At 40.3% G+C, this 22,631-nt stretch overlaps 1 protein-coding gene across 8 annotated transcripts in view; it reads left to right on the top strand.

Annotated features, from left to right (window-relative positions):
* Positions 1-22,631, top strand: part of ST18 (ST18 C2H2C-type zinc finger transcription factor) — a 172,366-nt gene that overhangs the window by 125,751 nt on the left and 23,984 nt on the right. For all 8 annotated transcript variants that reach the window (XR_010990871.1, XR_010990870.1, XM_068166701.1 and 5 more), the window contains 6 exons: positions 1,815-1,949; positions 3,741-3,831; positions 5,378-5,482; positions 6,834-7,039; positions 11,463-11,674; positions 20,451-20,696. Coding sequence is in view for 6 of the 8 variants with exons in the window: in XM_068166701.1 (XP_068022802.1) it covers positions 1,815-1,949; positions 3,741-3,831; positions 5,378-5,482; positions 6,834-7,039; positions 11,463-11,674; positions 20,451-20,696 (995 nt within the window). In the remaining 2 variants the exon portion in view is untranslated. The remainder of the gene's footprint in view (positions 1-1,814; positions 1,950-3,740; positions 3,832-5,377; positions 5,483-6,833; positions 7,040-11,462; positions 11,675-20,450; positions 20,697-22,631) is intronic.

Below are 22,631 nucleotides of genomic sequence, written 5' to 3'. Positions count from 1 at the left end.
GTTTGGGAAGGACATGCATGTGTCTCATTTGGCTCTCTCAAGCAGTCTTTCCATTAGCATGCCTTAAGCTTTCCATGCACGGTGTCAGCCTACCCCCCTGCTAAACTACATGAACCTTTATTTGCTCAGATGACTAGGGTATATGTAGGAATTTTACAGCTGTCTTTTCTCCTCCTAAGCCCAGCTGTGCTCACCAGGTTCACGGTGGTGTCAGTATGACTTTCTCACAGTACACGTGGTAAGCATGGCAGAATCTGTCCCTTTCTGATTTGCTTCATATTATTATTAGCTGTAGTTTGCAGGTGAGTTCAGAGGTAGCACTCAAGATGGAACAAAGTAGGCCTTGTTCAGGTTGCATAAACACCATATGGTTTTGATGAGTGCGGTATCAGGAACATTATCTTTTCACTTTACATAATTACCTGGGGTTTATTTCTGAAAACTCCACCATCAGCTCTCAATTTTCCTTCTTGGATATTACATCAGGAGAGCATGGCTTAAATTTGTATTTTTACATCTTTTTCAATGACAACCTTTCCAAAGAGTGGGGGGGAAAAGAAAAATCAGTCATATTTCAAGGTCCCTCTTTATTTTCTGTCCACTATAGCAGCACTTTCCATTTGCAGTGATTCTCCAAAGCATGTGGTCTCCTGTTGATGCTCAGCCTATTTTCTTTCCTCCCCATTACTCTGTTTGGTTTTTGCTGTTTTGCCTTTTTGGTTTTTTTCTTTTAACCTAAAGTCTTGCCAGGAAGTTTAACCCTCAGCTGTCTCTGGCGATCCTTCTGTCTCTAAGCACATCCTACCTCGTGGTCCAACAAAATGAGCTTGAAAGATGCTGCTCCCTGTGCTGGCTGCAGCTGTTTTCTCCCCCAGCACCGAATGCTGTTGGCAGCCAGTCACAGATGGAGCTAAAACCATCCTCAGCAATTTATGCGGCCACTTCCTCCAGATTTCTCACAAGAGAATTTCTGGACCAGAATTCATTCCTTTCTCACCCAGACTTTTGATCCTGCATTGGAAAACAAATAAAGGCTTTCTGACCGGTGCTTCTTGCACAATTCTAGGTGCCTGAAACAAAAAAATTGGGAATGCACTGCGGCCATTACAGAGTGGCAGCTGTGGGGCTGGGCTGAGACCTCGCCTTTGAAAGGGTATCGCCTGCTCCATGTTTTCCCTGTCATTGTGGGCTGCTCCACAAAGCAGCATTGCCATGTGTACCAGAGGGAGCTGCTTGCCTTGCCTCTCAAATGTAAAGTGGCATGTATTCAGTTTCCTAACAAAGAACCTACAGCCTAGAGATCTGCGATATTTAAGGAATGGCTTCTGGTTGAAATGCTTTTTGTTTGTTTGTTTGTTTGTTTCACACCTCAGCTTTCATTTGGTTGTCCCAGCTTCCTGGAGTCTGACATTAACAGAGGAAAAGATTGTTTCTGCCTTTTGTTGTTGTTGTTGTTGTTGGTTTGGTTTGGTTTTGTTTATTCCTTTATAGATCTTGCTGTTGGCTGAGGCTGCCAGTTTTCTGGCTTATTGGATTGTGGCTTCTGTCCTCTTTGAGGCTCTGAATGGAAAAAAAATGACACTGCAGTCCTAAAGCTGTATAGTTCAGCAGATAAATGGCAGATTGGGACAGGGAAGCCATGGTTTAAAGACAGTGTGGAAAGTAAAGTGGTGCTTAAATTGTGTGCGTCTCTGTTAAAGCTTGGTGTAGGAACTACATCTGAAGTACAAAATAGAATCACACCGCTAGGATCACTCAGCTGAGTGCAAATGGGGGCTAAACCCAAACAAAATCCTTATTTGATTTCTCTGCAGATTCACCCAGGCCTGAAAAGAGAGAAACCAAATGTCCCATCCCAGGATGTGATGGCACAGGGCACGTGACTGGGCTCTACCCTCACCACCGCAGTCTCTCAGGCTGTCCACATAAAGTTAGAGTGCCACTAGAAAGTGAGTATCATCACTCTGCAGTCCAGAATAACTGCTGGATTGGGCCCGGTATTGTGGGTACTGTGTGTTCATGCTGGAGAAGAATCTCACTGCCACTGGGTGAGATTGCAGAATGAATTTGAGAGAGGAGCCATCACACCTTCTTTGCCCTCTAGCTCTTAGTCCTGCTTTCCAAACTTGTGAAGCTCAAGTACTCCTGAGCAGCAGCATTACAAACAACAGTAGGCTCCTTAGGTGATCTAGGATGGATAAGATCAGAGGCAAGCTACCCCCACCTTGCTAGCAGACCTGAACTCTGTAATCTCATGAATCTTCAGGACCTTGCTTCCCTATGCCTTTACAAAGGCATAGAGCACACAAATCACCTGCTTGTTTCAGAGCTGCTGTAACCAGCTGCTGGTGTGTGACTTGCTGTAACCACACACCAAGGCTGCTGGTTTTCATTGCCAATAACTGAGAGGCCTGGCCATGCTTATGCAGAGATGTTTCCAGTGTCTCCCTTACCATCTAGCTCAAAAATATTGCTTCCACCAGCATGTACTAGTGCTGGTCCACAGCACATCCCTCTCATACAACTGTATCGTGCCAATCCTTTTATGCCCAATCTAGCCTGAATTTCCCTGCTTCTTCTGGACTGTGTTGATCTGATTACATTGGTTTGTGTGTGTGTGTGTGTCTGCAATGTGATGCAATGAAATGCTGCATAGGAAGTCAAAACTGAGTGTGTAAATTCTTGTTTAAATAACCTAGTTAGTCAGATTGTTTTTTCTGGTGGCATGCATAACAATGTAATTAAGGGATGCTTTACACTTTACCCACATCCTGTTCCTAACCATAGCTTTCCCTTTGATAAAACCTAGTACTAAACTGTATTTATGGAAACATCTGCTGAGTTAAGCAGTGTGCTCCACGTGGAAGGTCTTAGCTACTTGAACTTTCAAAGAAGTTAAAATTAACAAGTCCTTGTTAATGATCATGCTTCTAGTCAGATGTGTTCTGGCCCACTGGCACTAAATAAGTAAATGATAATTTGGTTTGTGACAGAACAGCCAGCTTTTCTGAAGCACTGTGCACCCAAAGAGGTAATGCTGAAGTCCTAAGAGCAGACCTACAAAGACATATTCTGTTTTACACAGACACACATCTCAGTCAGAGTAAAGATGATCCACATCAAAGGCCATAAGAAATGTACTTGCAAGAGGTTGTAACTACTGCTGAGAGTGCAAGCTGCCACCTGGGAGCAGGACCAATTGGTCTACAGGAGTTTAAACACAGCTCAGATGATCAGAAGGTGTCAGGGTTCAAAGGAGACATAGTCAGATCAGATCACCTTACTGAGGTACAAGGCATAAAAAGCCTTCCTGCAACAGAGAGTTGCCCTCCCTGAGACAGAGGGGGACTGCAACTGTACACAGCATGACTGTGTGGCCTGGAACTCCTCTATCACCTTCCCTTTTTGTAGTCTATGGTTAGTGGTGTTAGAGCTGGAGGACAAAGGGCTTCATGATGTAACATCCTTGCAAACTTCCCCCTTTGTTCTTTTAAAGTGTCTAGAAACAACGATGTGCATGTGGGAAGCCACACTACAGCAACATAGGGACAAACTGGCATAGGCTGGAGGCACCAGCCTTGCCCTGCTCTAGGTCCTTTACTTCTCCTTTTCTTTTGCCGTCAAAATGTGAAAAAAAATTGAGGATCTGAGCCCAAAGGAGAACTGTTCATATTTTCTTATTGTGGGTATTTCTGATTGATGCATGCTATTATCAGGTTTTTCTCCTTATTCCTCTTTAGTTCTTGCCATGCACGAAAACGTTTTGAAGTGCCCTACCCCAGGATGCACTGGAAGAGGACACGTCAACAGCAATCGCAACACGCACAGAAGGTAGACCAGAAAAGTTCCAGTCCACTTAGAACCTAACATGTGCTCAGGAGTAAATTGATGGGTACCTCTTAGAGCTAAGCATTGTGTGCCATGCTGTAGAATGTCTATGAACCGCAAGGGCAGCCTGTATTATTTATAACCAAATAATTGTGTTAATTTCACTCCATTAAGAAATGGCTGCAGCACCGGGGGATGGCAAATTCCACTAATATCTTTCACAGACAAAATTTCGAGCTACAATTTCATGACATTCTTCACAGTGAAACATCATCATATCAAAGGAGTATGAATGAGCAAACACATTATTATTATTATTATTCCTACAACTGGAAAACCCAGCAGAAGCCAAAGCTTCTTCATTTTGCACCACATCCATGGCAGGAACTTCCCATTAAGGCACATTCCCTTTGAGCAAACCAGAAAATTTCAAGTGGAGTATTTTAAAATCTGTATAAAAATTGAACTCCATTTATTACCCTGAGGAATGCCATCTTCTTGCTTGGAACAGCCCTATCTGTTTAACTTGCTGCCTGCAGGGAGAAGCCTTCCAGCCAGGCAGCTGGGGAATCACAGCTGGGCTGCAGGTGAGGCAGGGCGCCGACGCGTTCTGTCTCCAACAAGCCACTGCTGTCAGCACAGCTCTTGTGAGCCAGCGAGCCAAACTATTTCATTGCAGTGCTTGTGGAAAAACAGGATGTCAATCTTCCAATCAATCTCTGGACATAAAAATTTCAAGCCCAGTTTTCTTTGTTGATCTGAATTTTTTTGGGTGGGATTTTCTCTGTGGTTTTGCTGCTGATTGATTGGTTGGTCATCGTATGAGCACAGTAAAACCAAGGGTTGCCATGCCATGTTACTATCTTTAATCCAAACATGTAATCTTTGCCAGAGAGATTACAATCTCATCTACAAGAATATAGGAGGAAGGAGTAAATATTTTTTCTCATTGTTTCCTGTTTTAAATCCTCAGCCATCACTGCAGCACATCAGCTGTCTCGCAAGCAGCCCATAAATAGGATAAGAAAACATGTTCTAATCTAATAAAGCAAACAGATGAAAAAAGAAGTCACAACTTGAAATGACAAAATGTAACAGTCACTCACAGACACCTGTGTTGTTTTGGGTTTTTTTTTTCCCCCCCAAATTCACTTTTCCTTTTAATCAGCAGGAGGCTTACATGCATGGTTTAGCTGATAAAGTAAATGTCATTTGTCAAAAAATTTACTAGTGACTTGCCAGCCAGCCAACATCAAAGCTGAACTGTGGAAAACTCCTACGTGATACAGTTTCCAGATATATCATCTCAAATATACAGATTTCACAGTTTTGCATTAGGGAGTGAAAACCAGATGAATCTGGGCTGTAATAGCAGCAGCTCTCAGAGATCCACAGTGCACCAGAGAAGTTAGAAGTCATTGGCTTCCACAGCACACGTTTCCTTTACTTAAGATTTCATTTTAATGTGGTGCTCTTTTGTTTTGTTTTGTTTTGTTTTGTTTTGTTTTTCCCCCTTTTTGTTTCTTTTCTTCACTTTTTCTTTTAACAGCCTTTCTGGTTGTCCAATTGCTGCAGCTGAAAAGTTGGCAATGTCCCAGGAAAAGAACCAGCTCGAGTCTCCAAAAGCTGGGCAGTGCCACGATCAGGCTCACAGGTAGGAGCCCTCACAAATTAGTCTCTCCAAAGTGTTTCTGCACAGGCCCTGCTGAGCAGTCCTCAGGTCTTTCCTCCATTTCAGATTTTAAATACTACAGGGCTAACTTGGTTTTTCAAGGTGGACCTCTGCAAAGTTAGCTACTTTGACTTTATCTCAAAATTAACAAGCAGCTTTCTGCTGGTTCTGGTGCATGTGGTTGACAATAAAGACAACAGATCTTCTGAAAAGCAATCAAATATGTTCTACTAAACAAGTAGCCTTATTGATGGTCCTCAAATGGTCCTGTAAACCAAATCTCCAATCTACTGAAACGTTTTAAGCACTCTTCAAGGACAGTTCCTTTGTTACAATATTTTGGCCACTGAAACTTGAAAATCCCTTTGACCCCACTGCACTTTTAGCAGATCAGTCCTCATTTATTTCATCAGTCTTTTCAGAGGAATCCTTCAGTGATCCAGTAAGTAGCATCATATTTGAAAGAGTTGAGAACTCTGCTCACCCTCTTTCCCCATCACTGAATAATTCATATTTTGAGGTTCTTTATTTTAAGTGTATTGGTTTAATTAGTTTCATTTCTTTTTAGACAATGGCATCAAAAAGGGGAGACATTTTTTTATTGCAGTTGCATTTTGTTTGAGAGTTCTATGGACCCTACAGACACGCATAATTTGCACATCATTGGCACCATGACCATTACAACCTATTATATTCAGGTCTATTTGGGGAGACTTTAATTTGTGGATTATTGACATGATCAGCTCTAATGGTTCCTTCAGAGCCATTACAGGATATTATGTCCATGTGCCTGCCAACTGCACGTGCCTTAACTCTACATATGAAAAGTCCTTAGGAAATTACTAAAGACATGTAGTTACTGAGCAGTAACAAAATGGAATAACACAGTATCAATCATGTGTTCCTCCCAAATAGCACAAGCAATTATTTTGGATCATCTTAGAGTATATTTATACCATACTAATTCACAGCAAAGTGAGAACAATAGTGATTCATAAAACTACAAGTCCTTTGACTAGCCAAAATTCAGACAATCCATAGAAACAAAGGAAGCACCATGGTAAGTCAGGTTCTGACTTGAATATAGCCCACACTGCTCCCAGAGAATGATAGAATCTTTATGTCTTCAGCTTTGAACTTTTGTGAAGTTCAAGTTCTCCTTTCTAGGTGAGCCCCTGTATTTATGGTCTTTATTTCTTGTATACAGCTACCAGTCAGTCTCTCATATGAACATTGCATTTTCTGATAGTGAGCTGAAGCTCTCTGAGGTTATTCACAAACAGGTTTAAAGATATTCTTGTCTTTTTCATCATCCTTTTCCTCCGCTCTGCAGGACAAACTTAGCAAAGCAGCCTGAGGTATCTCAGTACAATTATAGAACTTCACAGCCAGTCACCTCCTCCAGGGCCACCCTGGTGAAAGAGCAGGAGAAGTTTGGGAAGGTACCGTTTGATTATGCCAGCTTTGATGCACAAGTCTTTGGCAAACGCACAACAGCACCTGTGGCACAGGGACGAAAAACACCGCAGTTCCTTGAATGTAAGCTTGAAATTCCTTTATGTCTTGGAAAATGGGCAAAGGGACAATGACTTGGGGGTGGGGTGGGGTGGTTGTTGTTGTTATTTGTGTTCTTTGGTTTTTCTTTTTGCTTGTTCTGCTGTCAATCTTCTAGAATTGAAAACAATCTCTGTAGGAAGCATCTTTAACCACTTGTGGCTAGAATGCTAATCACCAGTGTGCTAAATATAGAGTGCTAGAATGCTAAATATCATCATTATAAGGTTTACTTATTGGATGTTTCTTTTAAAGGCAGTTACCAGGGCAAAAGAGAAGTAAAATTGAATGGTTTATGTATTATCTGCTACATTCTCCGTTGGTTAAGTTATGATAACTTCATGTGACAGGATGCTGCCATGAGAAGTCCCCTAGAATGTGTCTGCACAAGATGTTATGAATTGTAGTACAGAGAAATCCAAGTTAGATTTTAAAGGTATTTAAGATACCTTTTAGACACATCCATAAAAGTATTGTAGCTCCTAGATGATCATGTGCCTTGGCTGCATTACTTCTAGACCTGGATTGAACTCATTTAGATGCCTCATATTTCTGTACTACATCATATTTGTAGTGCAGACATATCCAACGCATCAAATTGTTACCTAAATTCCTTTGCTTGCATCACTTACAGATTTGATGGGGCACTACTCTGAATAAATGAGGCACCATGGTGTGAATATTGATCATTCACTGCAGATGCTCTTCACAATCTGCATGGGAAACTTCAGCAAGATTCTGCCATCCTATTGACCATTATAAAATCCCTTTTCGTTCAAAGGAACAAAAACTTCCGTTGCCGTGAAGGAAATGGACAGAAACCAAAAGGGTTTCATTGCACCAAATTTGGGTTCAGGGAAAAAAAAAAATAGATGCAAACCAATGTGCCAAAAAATGCTCTTTAGTTGAAGTTTGTTTTGTTCATGACCAAAGAAAACCATCCACCAAAAATGAGTGAAGGAAAGCAAATTGCATCCTACTTTTTATCCCAAAAGAGGAGGCTATTCAGAGTAAGGTGAACAGAGAAGCAGAGGTTTTCTTATATACATAGATGAATAGAATAGAATAGAATAGAATAGAATAGAATAGAATAGAATAGAATAGAATAGAATAGAATAGAATAGAATAGAATAGAATAGAATAGAATAGAATAGAATAGAATACTTGTTCATGAACCAAAGAAAAATCCACCAAAAATGAGTGAAGGAAAGCAAATTGCATCCTACTTTTTATCCCAACAGGGGAGACTATTCAGAGTGAGGTGAACAGAGAAGCAGAGTTTTTCTTATATGCATAGATATAGAATAGAATAGAATAGAATAGAATAGAATAGAATAGAATAGAATAGAATAGAATAGAATAGAATAGAATAGAATAGAATATTTGTTCGTGGCCAAAGATAAATCCACCAAAAATTAGTGAAGGAAAGCAAATTGCATCCTACTTTTTATCCCAACAGGGGAGACTATTCAGAGTAAGGTGAACAGAGAAGCAGAGGTATTCTCATATACATAGATGAATAGAATAGAATAGAATAGAATAGAATAGAATAGAATAGAATAGAATAGAATAGAATAGAATAGAATAGAATAGAATAGAATAGAATATTTGTTCATGAACCAAAGAAAAATCCACCAAAAATGAGTGAAGGAAAGCAAATTGCATCCTACTTTTTATTCCAACATGGGAGACTATTCAGAGTAAGGTGAACAGAGAAGCAGAGGTTTTCTTATATACATAGATGATATAATTAATATAATGTAATATAATAATGTAATATAATAATGTAATATAATATAATGTAATATAATATAATATAATATAATATAATATAATATAATATAATATAATATAATATAATATAATATAATATAATATAATATAATATAATATAATATAATATAATATAATATAATATATTTGTTCATGGCCAAAGATAAATCCACCAAAAATGAGTGAAGGAAAGCAAATTGCATCCTACTTTTTATCCCAACAGGGGAGACTATTCAGAGTAAGGTGAACAGAGAAGCAGAGGTTTCCTTATACACATAGATGATATAATATAATAAATATAATATACTAAAATATAATATAGTATACTATAATATAATTAAATACACTGTACTCTAATATGGTATACTATAATATAATGTAATATACTATACTATACTCTACTATACTATAATCAATATTATATAATCAATATAATATTATCAATATAATATAATCCATATAATATAAAATATGCTTCTAATAGTATGCAATCTTATATGCATATTTATATATATATGTATATGCTTATTTCTGCATGTGTCTGAATGCACACACACACACACAAGTCTGTAGACTTGTAGATATCTATGTGCTTGTGTATATATAAACACCCCATTTAAAATGGAAAATGGAAAGTAGATATTTATTTAGCCTGGAAAATAGGCTTGTTCAAATGAAAGCAAATATGTGCATTGCCAGCTTCTTGGGTGGCAGATTTTCCAATTTTGTTTGTAAAATTGAATATTCCCTATTAGCTGTCTCTTTGCACAGATGTATGTCTATTTCACAGGTTCATTTCAAGGGGAAAAAAAAAACCCCACAAACATATATGATTGAAGTATTTTTATACAAATGCAAATGCATAGGTACCCAATTTTATGTATAAAGTATATCAGGGCTGAAGTTTCCAGCCTGTTGTTCTTGCAAAGGCTGCAGTGTGCAGCTATTATTTTAATGGAAAGGTGAAAGTAAAAGGGCAGGTGAGTGCTTTAGCTATGCAGAGAGACAAAAGTTGGCAATAAGAAGCTGATGATGTAGTGATAGGTTCAGCATCTTATGTAAATATGTAGCTGGCCAAAAGCTCCTCATTAGCCCTCTGTGGATTCTGCACCTACCAAAGTTGATTTGTTAACAAAACATCCAGCCTTCATATCAAAGCATGCACCCTTCATAGCCTGCCTTTTTTTTTGGTTGTTGTTTTGAATCTTGCAGGGTGGTTAATGGAAAATGAATCTATTTTTTTGCTCTTTAAACATAATTTGAAGCTAGCTGTAGTAACAGCTGAAAATGTAAACCCTGTTGCTTTGCTACAGTTTTACAGCAGGGTAGATAAATCCTTTTTCATTTGCACTAGAGAAAGGGAGAACTGAATCATGAGGCTGTTATGTATTGCTCCACTGAGATGCCTCCAGTACTTAGACAAACTGAATGTGGCAGTCAGCTACAGCCAGTGCACACAAACAAGCCTTTATCACAGGGCATCCCACGTTTGAGAGAAGATGAGCTCTTCCATGTCTTGTGTAGGTCTTAGCATTAAAGCAGACTCAGCCAATATTCCACATCCAGAGGAAACCAGAGACTTGGGGCTCAGATCTTTGTGGAGTGAGCAGATGGCCACAAGCATAAATGTTCTTGGTGTATCTGGGTGTAGGCTGAGAAATTGGATTTTGCTTAGTTTATCTTTGTAGGACACTGTGAAAACCACAGACAAAAGAAGCCAGTGTTGCTTCCTAAGAGCTGAAATCACATTGCTGTTTCCCCTGCAACACTTAATGACATCCCAGAGTCAAAATCCAGATCAGGGAGCAGAGTTCTCCCTATTTTAAAGCGCTGCTGCTGTAGCAGAAAACAAAGAACCACACACCCCATTTCTGTCTGCGAAACTGCTTTTCTGTTCACCTGTTAGATATGCACTTCCAGCTGCCCTCTTTGTGCCTAACAAATCTATGTACTACTCCAAACGACAGCCAACACGAGGCAGAGAGCAGTGAGTTTTGGTCTCAGTGTTCATTGCCATTGCTTTTGTTAACTGCTAAAGGATAGACTTACATTTCTAAAAGTTTCTACAAAATCAGGATCCTAGCAGGTAACCTTAACTGATTGCTCTGCTTCATTCGAGAGCCTGGTCTTGCTCTCCTTACATAACAAAGCTGTTTAAATAACTGACTTATTTAAGCAGGGTAAGCAGTGTTGTTTTAACTAAGTCTGGACAAGTCACTGTTGTTTTTTTGCACAATGGAGCTCCAAGAGGAAGCCTTTACAAGGATACATTTACAATTGCATTTGCCTTCCCGTGTTGTCAGGTCACTCCAGATAGCACACTAATACTTGTTCAGTCTTGGACATCATTGTTTTTAACACCTGAGCAAAGAATGAGTAAACTCTGAGCAAAAAACTGAGTATGTGCCTCAGATATTTTGTTGAAAGGTGTGTATTTATCAGGTAAAAATCAAATTGTTGTGTATCCGAAGCCATTTTCACAGCAACCCCTTGCTGCTGGTAGGACATGGGTGGTTTATAAATGTATTTGAATATTTGAATGTATGAAATTGTAGTCTGAGAAACAAAACTGTTTAATGGGGGGGGAAAAAAAAATCTCATGCATGCAATTGCTAATCAAATCTCTCTTCAACAGCAAAGCATTTTTCAAATCCAGTGAAATTTTCTAATCGACTGCCTAGTGCTAGCGCCCACACACAGAGCCCTTGCCATGCCAACTCTTATAGCTACGGTCAATGTAGTGAAGACACCCACATAGCAGCAGCTGCTGCTATCCTGAACCTTTCCACCCGCTGCAGGGAAGCAGCAGAGATCCTCTCCAACAAACCACAGAGTCTGTCTGCCAAGGTAGGGTAGTCCAAGAACCTGGAGGGTGTGCTAGCTACTGAACTGTGCGAATAAACTGTCTTTCATGTTAGCGACTGCATTAAATCCCCAAAAAGGAGGCTTCTGTTTGCATGCTCTTTTGAAGAGAGGCAGAGGGGAAAAAAATAAATCAGAAACGTAGTGACCAGTTCTGATAAAAATAAGTAAATAGCAGGAATTGTGCTGTTAACTCTTTTTGTAATCGAGCTCTAAATATAAAGGGGGAGTTCTGTGGGAGGGAAGAAAGGAGGTTATTTGAAATCCAGCGACAATCTGTGTTGGATAATGTGTTAGATCTGTTTAAAGAGGGAATTTTCCTTCTTCTGAAGCCTGCCATAAGTGATCATTTTGGAGGCTTATTTAACAGGGGGAAAAAAATTATGCAAATCATGTGATTAATCAAGGTGATATTTTGCTAGCAATGGAACAGAACTACACCTATTGAGTCTGTGGTGTTTGGAGTTCATGACAGTTTGACATGGTCTGAGGAGGGAAATAACAACTGAGTTGGGTAAAAATTTGCCTTTCTCCTGGCAAGAAAGGAGAATCAGGCCCCCAGTGTTTGGAGATAGATAATTTGGGCAAGTCTGTCATAGTGGAAAGCTGCCTAATACCCCAGATCTTTGTGTGGCTTTCATGTTTTCGTTTCTGCTCTACGTTTCCTCACAGATATTTCTGATTTACAAACGGTACCGTGTGGGCTACGAGCCTTCTTTCCTTGTGCTGTTGCATGCTATTGTATTGCTGAGGAAAGCAGACAAGATTCTCTTCTGCTGACTGTGGTTGTGGGAGCTCTGTTGTTTGTCATTTGTGTTGAAGCCCCACATGCTCCATGGCAATGCAACTTTCGAGAGCTCTGTGTAGATGAGGCAGTGCCGTTACAAAAGAAATCACTGGGGAGTGAAAAGATGTGTATTTATCTAAACCCAGGCAGCAGGTGTGTTTCTGCTGTGGGATTCTGAGTCATGATGTGTGCTCCAAAGGACAGATGACCTATTTCTCTGCAAGTCAGTGCTGCTCTACCTTGTCTATTTTAGTGCTACGCTCAGTCTCACTACAGGTGGCTTCCACAGCTGTTGGTCCACAGGTTTTAAAAGCTATTATTCCTTGAGTGGAACCATGAATTTTACCACCAGCACAACACCCTGTTAGGTATTCCAAGCCTGGCACTTCAGCAGAGTGGTATTCCTTACTCTTCTACCTTGACTTTCTACTTGTGAAATCTTGGATCTTGAAACCTATGTTGGGAAATGCCACGGTGTTAGAACTTTTTGAGTGTGTTCACATGTATCCTCTGTAACTCAGACATCTGCTCCAAAGATGGATCACAGAGCCCTTCCCAGATGACAGATCCATCACTAATACCTGCTGCAAAAGGCTCCTTCTAGCAGTCTTCAGTGGTGACTTGTAGCATGGAAATGGAAACTGATGCCAATGGTTGGATGCAATTGCTGTCACAGCCTTTGGCTGACCTCAGCAACAGGCATTTCTTGCCAGAGAAGAGCAGTAAAGGGACCAGGCATAACCCAAAGATTTTCTCCTCCGTACCTGCTTCATAGTTGCCAAATCATGGGGAAGGTTTGAATGGAAGTGAACATAATAGTAATGATATGGAGGGACACTTGGGGCACATAGCTTACTCCTTTTTCGCAGCCAGGAATCCAGCCTAAAAGAAAATCACCTGCACACCTTGCTATCTGCCTGCCTCCACTTTTGCCAGACTTTCTGGAGGGCATACTGCTACAAAACATCTGACAGAAGAATCAGAATTAGCTTCTGGCCAGAATACAGGCAAGTAAGCCCCAAACAGGTCTGGTGGCCAAAACCACACAAAACCATTTTTATTTTGTTTTATCACATTTATTATACAGATTTTGAGGGGGGAAAAATAAATACATTTCCAGGGTCTCTTCAGTGAATTTGATTTCTTACTTTAAAACACACAGCAAAAAAACCAGGCTATTTTTCAAGAGACTATTGCCTCTTGATTAATGTTTCTGAGTTGCTTTGTGACTGGTACTGGCCACAAAGGTAAATATTTGACTGCTAGAACACCTTACAAATTTTTTGATGTTAAAAACAATCTCTTGACACTTTATCAGTGTTTAGACTCAAATAAAGCAGCATCAACAGATGTCTACAGATTTAATGTTATCCTTGCTAGCACAAACATCCACAAGGCGTGAAAATACCTATGTGGAGTGGCTGTATCCAGATCTCCATAGTACCAGATTACTCAGCCCTGCCCCTTGACACATTCCTTTGTGCTTTTGTCTATAAGAACTTCTAATGTCCATACTTTAGCAGATCAAAGCTTCTGGCTTGTAAATGTGACTGCTCTTCTAGGAGCTTCAAGCAACCTCCCAGTAATCCAAGCCGTGACACTTTGCAGGTGGCAGGCAGCATGGTGGTAAAGCAAGGACACATGGGACAGCAGAGGATTTCCTGGACGTAGAACAGAACAGAACAGAACAGAACAGAATAGAATAGAATAGAATAGAATAGACCAGACCAGACCAGATTGGAAGAGACCTTCAAGATCATCATGTCCAACCTATCATCCAACACCACCTAATCAACTAAACCATGGCACCAAGCACCCCATCAAGGCTCCTTCTGAACACCTCCAGTGATGGTGACTCCACCACCTCCTCAGACAGCCCATTCCAATGGGCAATCACTCTCTCTGTGTAGAACTTCCTCCTAACCTCCAGCCTAAACCTCCCACGTTCACCACTTTTCTGTAGACAAGATTTCAATGGGGGGAAAAAGAAAGTATTTCATTTTTATTTCACCACTTTTCTGTAGATAACATTTAAATGGGGAAAAAATAAGTGCTTTATTTTTGCAGCACAGTGCCAAATTTCATTAATGTAATGGCTTTTGAAACGCATAGTCCACATTCTCCATGTAACAGTTCAAAAGGGATAGTCTAAATAAATAAAATAGAAATAAAAGGGAAGGGTAACAAGGGTTAAAAAAAAAAAAGCAGATTGACACCACCATTGAAAGGCCTTTCCAAAGAGATATGACAGAGAAAGGTGATCTACCAAATACCTCAAGATTAAAACTATGAATTTATAAATGAAGCCATTTCAAGAATAAATTGATTCTGAAAGGAGCAGTAAAATGGATCCTAAGCTTTCTAAGTGAATTATCAGCTGCATACAAAATACTGAGATCATCAGATACCTTCATCATGCTGCTTCCAAAAATAATTAACACTACATTAATGTTACATCATCTGAGCCATTTGACATCTACCTGGGGCTGTAGTAAACTGTTCCCCTGACTATAATCCTTGATCAGCCAGTTCTCATGCGGTCAATACCCCAAAACAGTCTCCTAGTTGTATTTGATTTGCAGTTTACGTAGCTCCATTCAGCTCCCATTGAAGTCAACAGGACTCCCCTGGAAGGCTTAGCTTACAGTTTCTAGCACAGTGCAAGACTCTACATTCTCGTTAGAACATCCAGGGATCTTCCCTGTTTACAACCCTCACCACATTCACATCTCACAGAGGTAGCTGCAAGCAATACAGTTTATCTGTAGCCTCGTCACTACTGCTTGCCAAACATTTTGTTGACTGTTTTGGTGTTTTTCCCACCTGTTTAGACAAAATGGCATATGCACACTATGCCTTGAAAGAAAACAAAAAATGCCACTTGCTAAAAATGTTTAAAGTTCAAATTCTGTTTTTGAACAAAATTATGTCATCTCTCCATTCTTGGATATTGATGATGGTGCTAATTACATCAATTATTTCAACAATGCAGCTAGTACTCAGCACGTTTGTCAGGCAGTCCTTTACTCCAAATACCTTAAAGCCTAAATACAGGATGAAAAAGCAGCCAAGAATATCACTAGGTACCATCCTGTTGCACTGCTGTGCATATTGCTCCTTGAGTACATTCTTGGCTAGCTCTTTTTTAATTTGTGAATTGCTCTGGGCTGAAATTGTGACTTCATTTTTGCCTCAGATGTTGCCGGGCAGCTACAAGCGTTCTCATCTTGACACAAATTGGGATTTTAATTTGCTGCAGAAGAACTTAATTGTTAAAATTGAAGCCTGGAAAACTGAGGACCAGGTGTATGTATTTTTATGAGCTGGAGGGAGAAAAGATTTTACTCTCTTGGATGGTGTTGCATTAAGAATGGAATTCATATACACATGGCAGGGGAATGGAATGGAATGGGATGGGATGGGATGGAATGGGATGGGATGGAATGGAATGGAAAGGAATAGAATAGAATAGAATAGAATAGAATAGAATAGAATAGAATAGAATAGAATAGAATAGAATAGAATAGAATAGAATAGAATAGAATAGAATAGAATAGAATAGAATAGAATAGAATAGAATAGACCAGACCAGACCAGGTTGGAAGAGACCTTTGAGATCATCGCGTCAAACCTACCAATCAATTCAACCCATCCAACTAGTTCCAGATTTACTCCCAATAGCAGAACTGAAGAGCAGCTGTGAGTTTTCCAAGGTAGACTGAATTGCTAGTGGGAATACAAAATCCCTAATAATGTTGTTTCTTTGGACTCACTTGGTATTAAGTTGGATGGCTGATACCAACCAAAGAATACATACCTCCCCTTACATCAAATGATGCAACCTCCCTAAGGTCACAGGTTTGAAATAAGGCTCATGCAGACACCACAAGTCACTCTTCCTGATCCAGCTATGAGATAAAGCTTAACTTGTAATCGTTACTAGAGACACACTGCAGAGTATTAAATGTTGTGAGTGATCAGATGGACCCAAAGCATATGAAAAAACGTAGGAGCAATTTACCACCAAACCCAACATCCTTTATTGTCCAGTTCGTGTAGTTCAGTTCTAAGCACAAGACTTAATAGTGTGCTAGAAAACATTCTGTAATATTTATGTCATAAAATAAAGAGGCTGAAAAAGCTTGACTTTAAAGCACAAGGCACTTGAAGAGGAGAGAGACCGTTTTTTGTTTACATGGTTATATTAGTCTTGATTTTAGATGGATATTCATAGCAGAGTACTACTTGTACCTCATCTTTTCAATGAATAGATCCTGGAATAAAGAAAATATGCTTCAGTCATTTTTTCTCCCATTTTTTTATTCTGAAATCCTTTTTCCAGCTGCTTGTAAAACCTGTGGGGGTGATTACACTGTCACTGATATGGGAGTAGATAAGGAGTAACCCAAATTTAATAACCGTGTGTATCCTCTCATCCTCGTTGATTTTTCCTCGTTGCTTCAGTGGATTTTTTTTTCCTGGTGTACATCAGTGCAAACATAAATGTAAATAAGGTCTGCATCAGGCTCCAAAGATTTCCATAGCTGCAAACTAACAGAAGTTAGAGGCATTTGCATCTTTGTTTTGCTTACATTTTCAAGGAAGGATCAGGAGAGTTTGCATTGTTTTGGTAGCCATATTTCAATTATGTCATGAGAAATGGATAAATATAGGCCTGTTCACACATGCACTAGAGCTGACAGTAATAAGATCTTGCCTTCACTGAGGAGAGCACAGCCTTTACAAGTCTGAGCTAAGCATAGGAAGTGCCATTTTCTGTCAGCATGTCACAGCACTGATCAAGTTTGTTATTTATTTTTTTCTTTGTCATTTGCCATTTTTGCCTTTGTAGCTCAATTTTCAAACTGATGTAAAAATAACCGTGGTGAAACAAGCGAAGGAGACATATTGAGAGGAGGGCGCGATGAGAGCAGAAATGAAAACTGGAACGCTAGCTTTGACTCTCTCTTTTTACTCTGCCATTTGGAGTTTGCTATGAAGGCAGCAAAGTGGTAGCTCTTTCATACCATTCTGAACCAAAAGCCATGCTATAAACCTGTGATCCATCCTGTGATGGGCAAAAGGGGATATTCTTTTTTCTATGACTTTATTTAATTGTTGTGTGCATCTGTGAGCTCACTTAAACCCCATCTGTACACTACTTCACAAACACACAGACCAGCCTTCCCTGGTCAGAATTAGGTACATGTTGGACAACCCAACTTCTACATGAATTTCAGGAAAGTGCTGAGGAGGCTTGAAATGTCCACATTAGTAAATATTCTGCTTATCAGCCAGAGCTCCTTGGTGCAGCTAATGGTACCTGTTTCTCAGAGACAACACATTTCCTGACATTTTTCTCCATCCAGTTTCGCTGAGGAGAGGACCTTGATTGGTTTTGGTCCTTTTTGCTGTCACTGCTGCCTTCTGAGTAGTCGATATTTTGTCAGTGACAGAGAATCTGCACTATTTATGGGTTTTGCACTATAAAACTACTGCAGCCCAGTCACATGGCTTCCTTTCCTAAGCCATCTGTCACAGAGGTCTGGAATTTTATGTGAATGTTGGTTGTGCAGACTTAACCCAAGTTTTTTTTATTATGAAAAATGTCAGCAACTACAATATTTAGCATTTTACTTTACATTGGTCATTAAACTTGATTACTGTAGCTCTGTTTCATTGCTATAGTTACATATCAGCTATGAAGCCAAAAAACACTGGGGCAATCATGGCAGAGCTGTACTGTCAGATCCTGGAGAGTGTGCTTGGCGTTTATATAGTTAATATCTTGGATTTTTGTAACTAAGGTTTATTAATGCTGGTATAAAAATGTATTTGATATTATACAGATGGCATAAGATGTTGTGGTTACTAAGTTATTATCCAGGATAAGCTGCACTGTCAAATTCAGGGCTTAAAACTATCACAGGAGATTAAACTATTTACTAAAAAGGGGCAGAAAGATATAACCAAAGCGTCTTAGTATGAACATATTAGAAGTGTATTTACTTCCCATAAATATAATAAAACATCTCTCTCTTTAAGCTCTGTGATTGAAAATGTGAACTTTGCTACGCAGGAGAAGCAAAGATAAGAGGTGCCTGAGTTTCTGAATGAGGGACAAGCAGATGGCTTGGTGGTGCTTCGATCTAGGTGGGCATCTGGCTGAGGCCCATGGGCACAAAACAGAGTCAGGCTGTCTAAGTGAGGAGACACTGCTTGGCCTTAATTTTTCATCTCCTACCAGCGTTTTCATCAGACATATTTTACCTTTAAATTAGTTACCACTGGCAGTGGTGGAAGACAAGGCTGCAGGAAGGAATCTCGTGCCTTCAGTCCAGTTGGTGTGGCCGTGTCACACTTTCCACGCAGGAGAAGAATTCCTCAGTTCACCACAACCATTTTCACCATCCTCAAATAAGAATAACTTTCATTGCCCTGTCTTGCACCATTAAAAGGCTGACTAATCCTCAAGCTCCAGCAATAGTTGATGGGAAGAAAGAGGGGATCTGTTTGCTAGTGTTCCATCTCTTCTTAAGGAAGAGGTGTAAGAAAGCTGGAAGAACATACCTGGACACACCAGTCTCTTTCACTTAGAGCACTTAGGTGATTTGACTTATGCTGCAGGTCTACTTTTAGATTATCCAGGTTAGAAAATCTTCATCTGGATTTATATGTCTGTCTCTTACAGTTATGCAGCACCTAATAGATCTGAGCCCCAAATGCCCAAGTGGTATCTGGGCCTTGTGGTGATGTAAATAAGACATGGTAGTGATGACATGATACAGGGCAGTGTTAACTACAGCATTCCACAGGTTAAATCTCTGACTTGGTTATTTATCTTTATAGTCTTTGAATGTTTTCCACATTCTGTCAGGGCAACATGGAACTAGACTACTATGTGCTCCTCCAGAGTCACCTCTCACTTCTTCCTCCACTTCAGTAACTGTTGGCAATAGCAAGGAGTTTTATATTCATTATACTCATCCCTCTATACAGAATAGGTCAGCATGCAGGGTTGCATATTGAGCATGAGGAGAACTTTTTTGTGGCTTTCATGAGTAAGTTGCAATTAAAGGAGCTTTTTGTCAGCCCAAGAAGAGCAATATGTTCTATGGTCAGGCAGGGTAAGACAGAGCAGCAAGCTTTCCTTCCCTTGCTCTTCTACAGCTGAGCAGTCCTTGTGCCTTCTTGTGTGCAGGAGCTGCTGCGGGAGCTTCTCCCAGCCTGGAAAGAGAACCTGTGTCTCTCCCCAAGCTGCACACATCCCTGCAAGCAGGCTGCCCTTTGCTATACTTCCCTGGTAGCAAAGTTTTATCACATACTGCATTTCTCCATCAGGGACAACCTCCTAAAGCCCTTCCTGTGGCTCCCAGTGGTCTCAAAGCAGACCTGTGCCACAGCAGCCTAGTCAAACTACAATTAAGGCAAGCTGTTCTCTTGAGAGATGTACAAAACCAGTGACAATTTCTGCTAATGTGCTACTTTTAGACATATTTCTTCCCCCCTCCTTCTCTCCCCCATGATGCAGATGTTGTAATATTTCTGGGGTGTGGGGGGAAGGGAGGACATCTAATAGTAATGCTGCTGCTGACCTAAACAATGCATTAATGCTTTTAACTGTGAATTGGGGTCATAGTTCTCTGTAAGAGTGAAAAGATCAAGAAGATTTAAAGCTAAACTTTTTTTAAATAAAACTAGATTTAGAGTGTATAGGTTATGGTTTAGAGGCATCTTATTTAAATTCCACTTACTATGTTTAAGCTGAGATGCAGGGATACCATTACTGAAGCTACTCTTAAGTCTGCCTAAGAGTTGGACATTAGCTGACATAAATCGAAAAGCTGGGTTTAGAGTCAGATAAATTGAAATAAATCATGCCTTTGTATTTATCCTTTAAAAGCACCACATGGTTATGTTGCAGCCTCACCACGTCCATATCTAAACATGTCTCTGTTTCTTGTTGCATGTCAGGGAGCTGAGATAGAAGTGGATGAAAATGGCACTCTGGATTTAAGCATGAAAAAGAACCGGAGCCAAGACAAAGTTATGCCTCTCACTTCTTCCAGCACAGCACTTCCTACTCCTTCCTCGTCTCCTTTCAAAACAAGCAGCATCCTGGTAAATGCAGCCTTCTACCAGGCTCTGTGTGAACAGGAAGGCTGGGATACGCCAATCAACTACAGCAAGACCCATGGCAGGAAAGAAGAAGAAAAAGAGGTATTCTTCCAGTTTCTGAGTGATTTGTTTTCCCCCCTTGGATAAGTGGTCATCTGATGGTCTTTGGGATGACCGATCTAGTACAGTTTAAAGGGAATCAATTTCCACAGATAGAGGTTTGTGAACATTGAGCTGACTGTGCTGTCCTCTCAGATGTGGCATAAAACCATCTCATTCCTCACTTTGAAAAAGCTTGCTCTCAGAGCCCACTTGTGAAGGCCTGTAAGTCTCTAAGTCTCCTTTCTTTGGCTTCCTTTCCTATTCCTCTATTTTGATAGCAAGTCTGGCTTTATCTTTTTCTCTTGAGCCTAGCTGTCAGAATCTCTATTTCTTATATTTTTCTTAAATCAGGAAGGGATCATCAGCACTTTCAAAGGCTAATTAGATAAAATCTTGGTAATTAACATAGACAAGCCTGAATGATAGCTTTCTGAAGCAGAATAAAAGATGTCTCAGTTTGGAGTTTTTATTCAGCTTCAAATGCATTACCTCCCTATTAGGTTTTACATATTAAGTAGCAGCATTTGAGCATTATATTTACAACAACATTATCTTTTGGTCAAATATGCAAGAATATGGCACTTCAAGAAGACATAAGCAAGGTGTAAATCTACTTAGGACTGAGGTTAAGGGATCCAGGCCTCCAGTTCCAGAAATATCTAGAAATAAAAGATAATTCAGTTGTGTGAGGAAAGAAAATCTGCCAGCACTGAGTGGAGATCTGTCTGATGCACTTTTCACCATGATAGGTTGCTTCTCAGAGGTTAGGTTTCCTTAAAGAGCACTTTGTGGTCACCCCTGTGGGGCTGATGATGCTCCTTACCTCTGCAATGAGAGCATGAGCCCCATATCAGAGTTGTGGACTGGGTTTGACAAGAAGGGGTAGGCTGAGGGCTCAGTCTCTCCCCGTTGATGCCGCATACTGAGCGAGCACATCCAGCTTGGAGAGAACAGCCTTGCTGCAGGGGATCAGGCGGTGTCGCAGACTTGGCAAGGGGCCTGTTCTGCTGCTCCTCCTCCCTGCTGCCACCGCAGCTCAGCAGGAGCTGTGGCAGGAGCACCTCCACATCCCTCTCAAACCTTGCTTGGCTTTCAGAAGGCTGCAATGGGTGGCTATTTCCCCCTCCCTTGCTGGCACAGAGATCTGGAAGCATCAGCAGACTACCCAACAGGACGTAAAGGTCTGTGCTCAGGCGCTCCTGCTCCTTGCACTCAGTGCTTTGACACTGTGCAGTTTGTCCCCAACCAAGGATCTGGCCTCAGACCTCTGCTGTGAGCTTTTGTGATCTCAGGGAGCACTGACATGTCCAGTGATCTCAGGGCCAGAGGCTCTGTTTTGCAAATCAAAGACTGGCACTCATCCTGCTGCAAGGAAAATGACTGATTATATCTATTTCTAATTCATTGTTATCTGGTTCATATGCACAACAGTTGCTTAATTTTGGTGGTAATTTCCAGAAAATATTGTCTTTCTCTCTCTCAGTGAAATAGCCTGTCCAGATGCCCCCTTAAAAAAAAAACCAAAACCAACCAACAAACACACACCAAAAAATTAAACCCAAAAAGTCTGAATTTGGACAAAGCTCAAAATCTCTCCAAAGGAAAACGCCGAGAAATAACTAGAGCTGTCAGTTAGTTCAACTGTCAGTTCTCCAAAGATTTCAGGGCTTAAAAATGTTAAAAGTGCCAGATGCTATTATCTGTTATTCATGTTACCATTATGTTCTGGTCTTTGCTGAAATCAATATAAACTTCCATCTGTACATTAATGGAGTTTCATTGCTTGCTTGCTTGCTTGCTTTCTCTGGTGTGCGTGAATACACACATGCTCTTTGCAGGAAGTAGTGCTGTTTGCACTGCTTGGCCTGGGTTTCCTGGGTTGTATTTTTGTTTGGTTGGTTTTGGGTTTTGTTTTCCTTTTAGTCTGGAATTCTT

The sequence above is a fragment of the Melanerpes formicivorus genome, unplaced genomic scaffold, assembly GCF_026170545.1.
Source record: "Melanerpes formicivorus ecotype bairdi unplaced genomic scaffold, bMelFor1.0.p_v2 SCAF_105, whole genome shotgun sequence".
NCBI classification, from domain to species: domain Eukaryota; kingdom Metazoa; phylum Chordata; class Aves; order Piciformes; family Picidae; genus Melanerpes; species Melanerpes formicivorus.
Note: the sequence above shows the minus strand (reverse complement) of the source record. Positions and strands in the feature narration are given on the sequence as shown.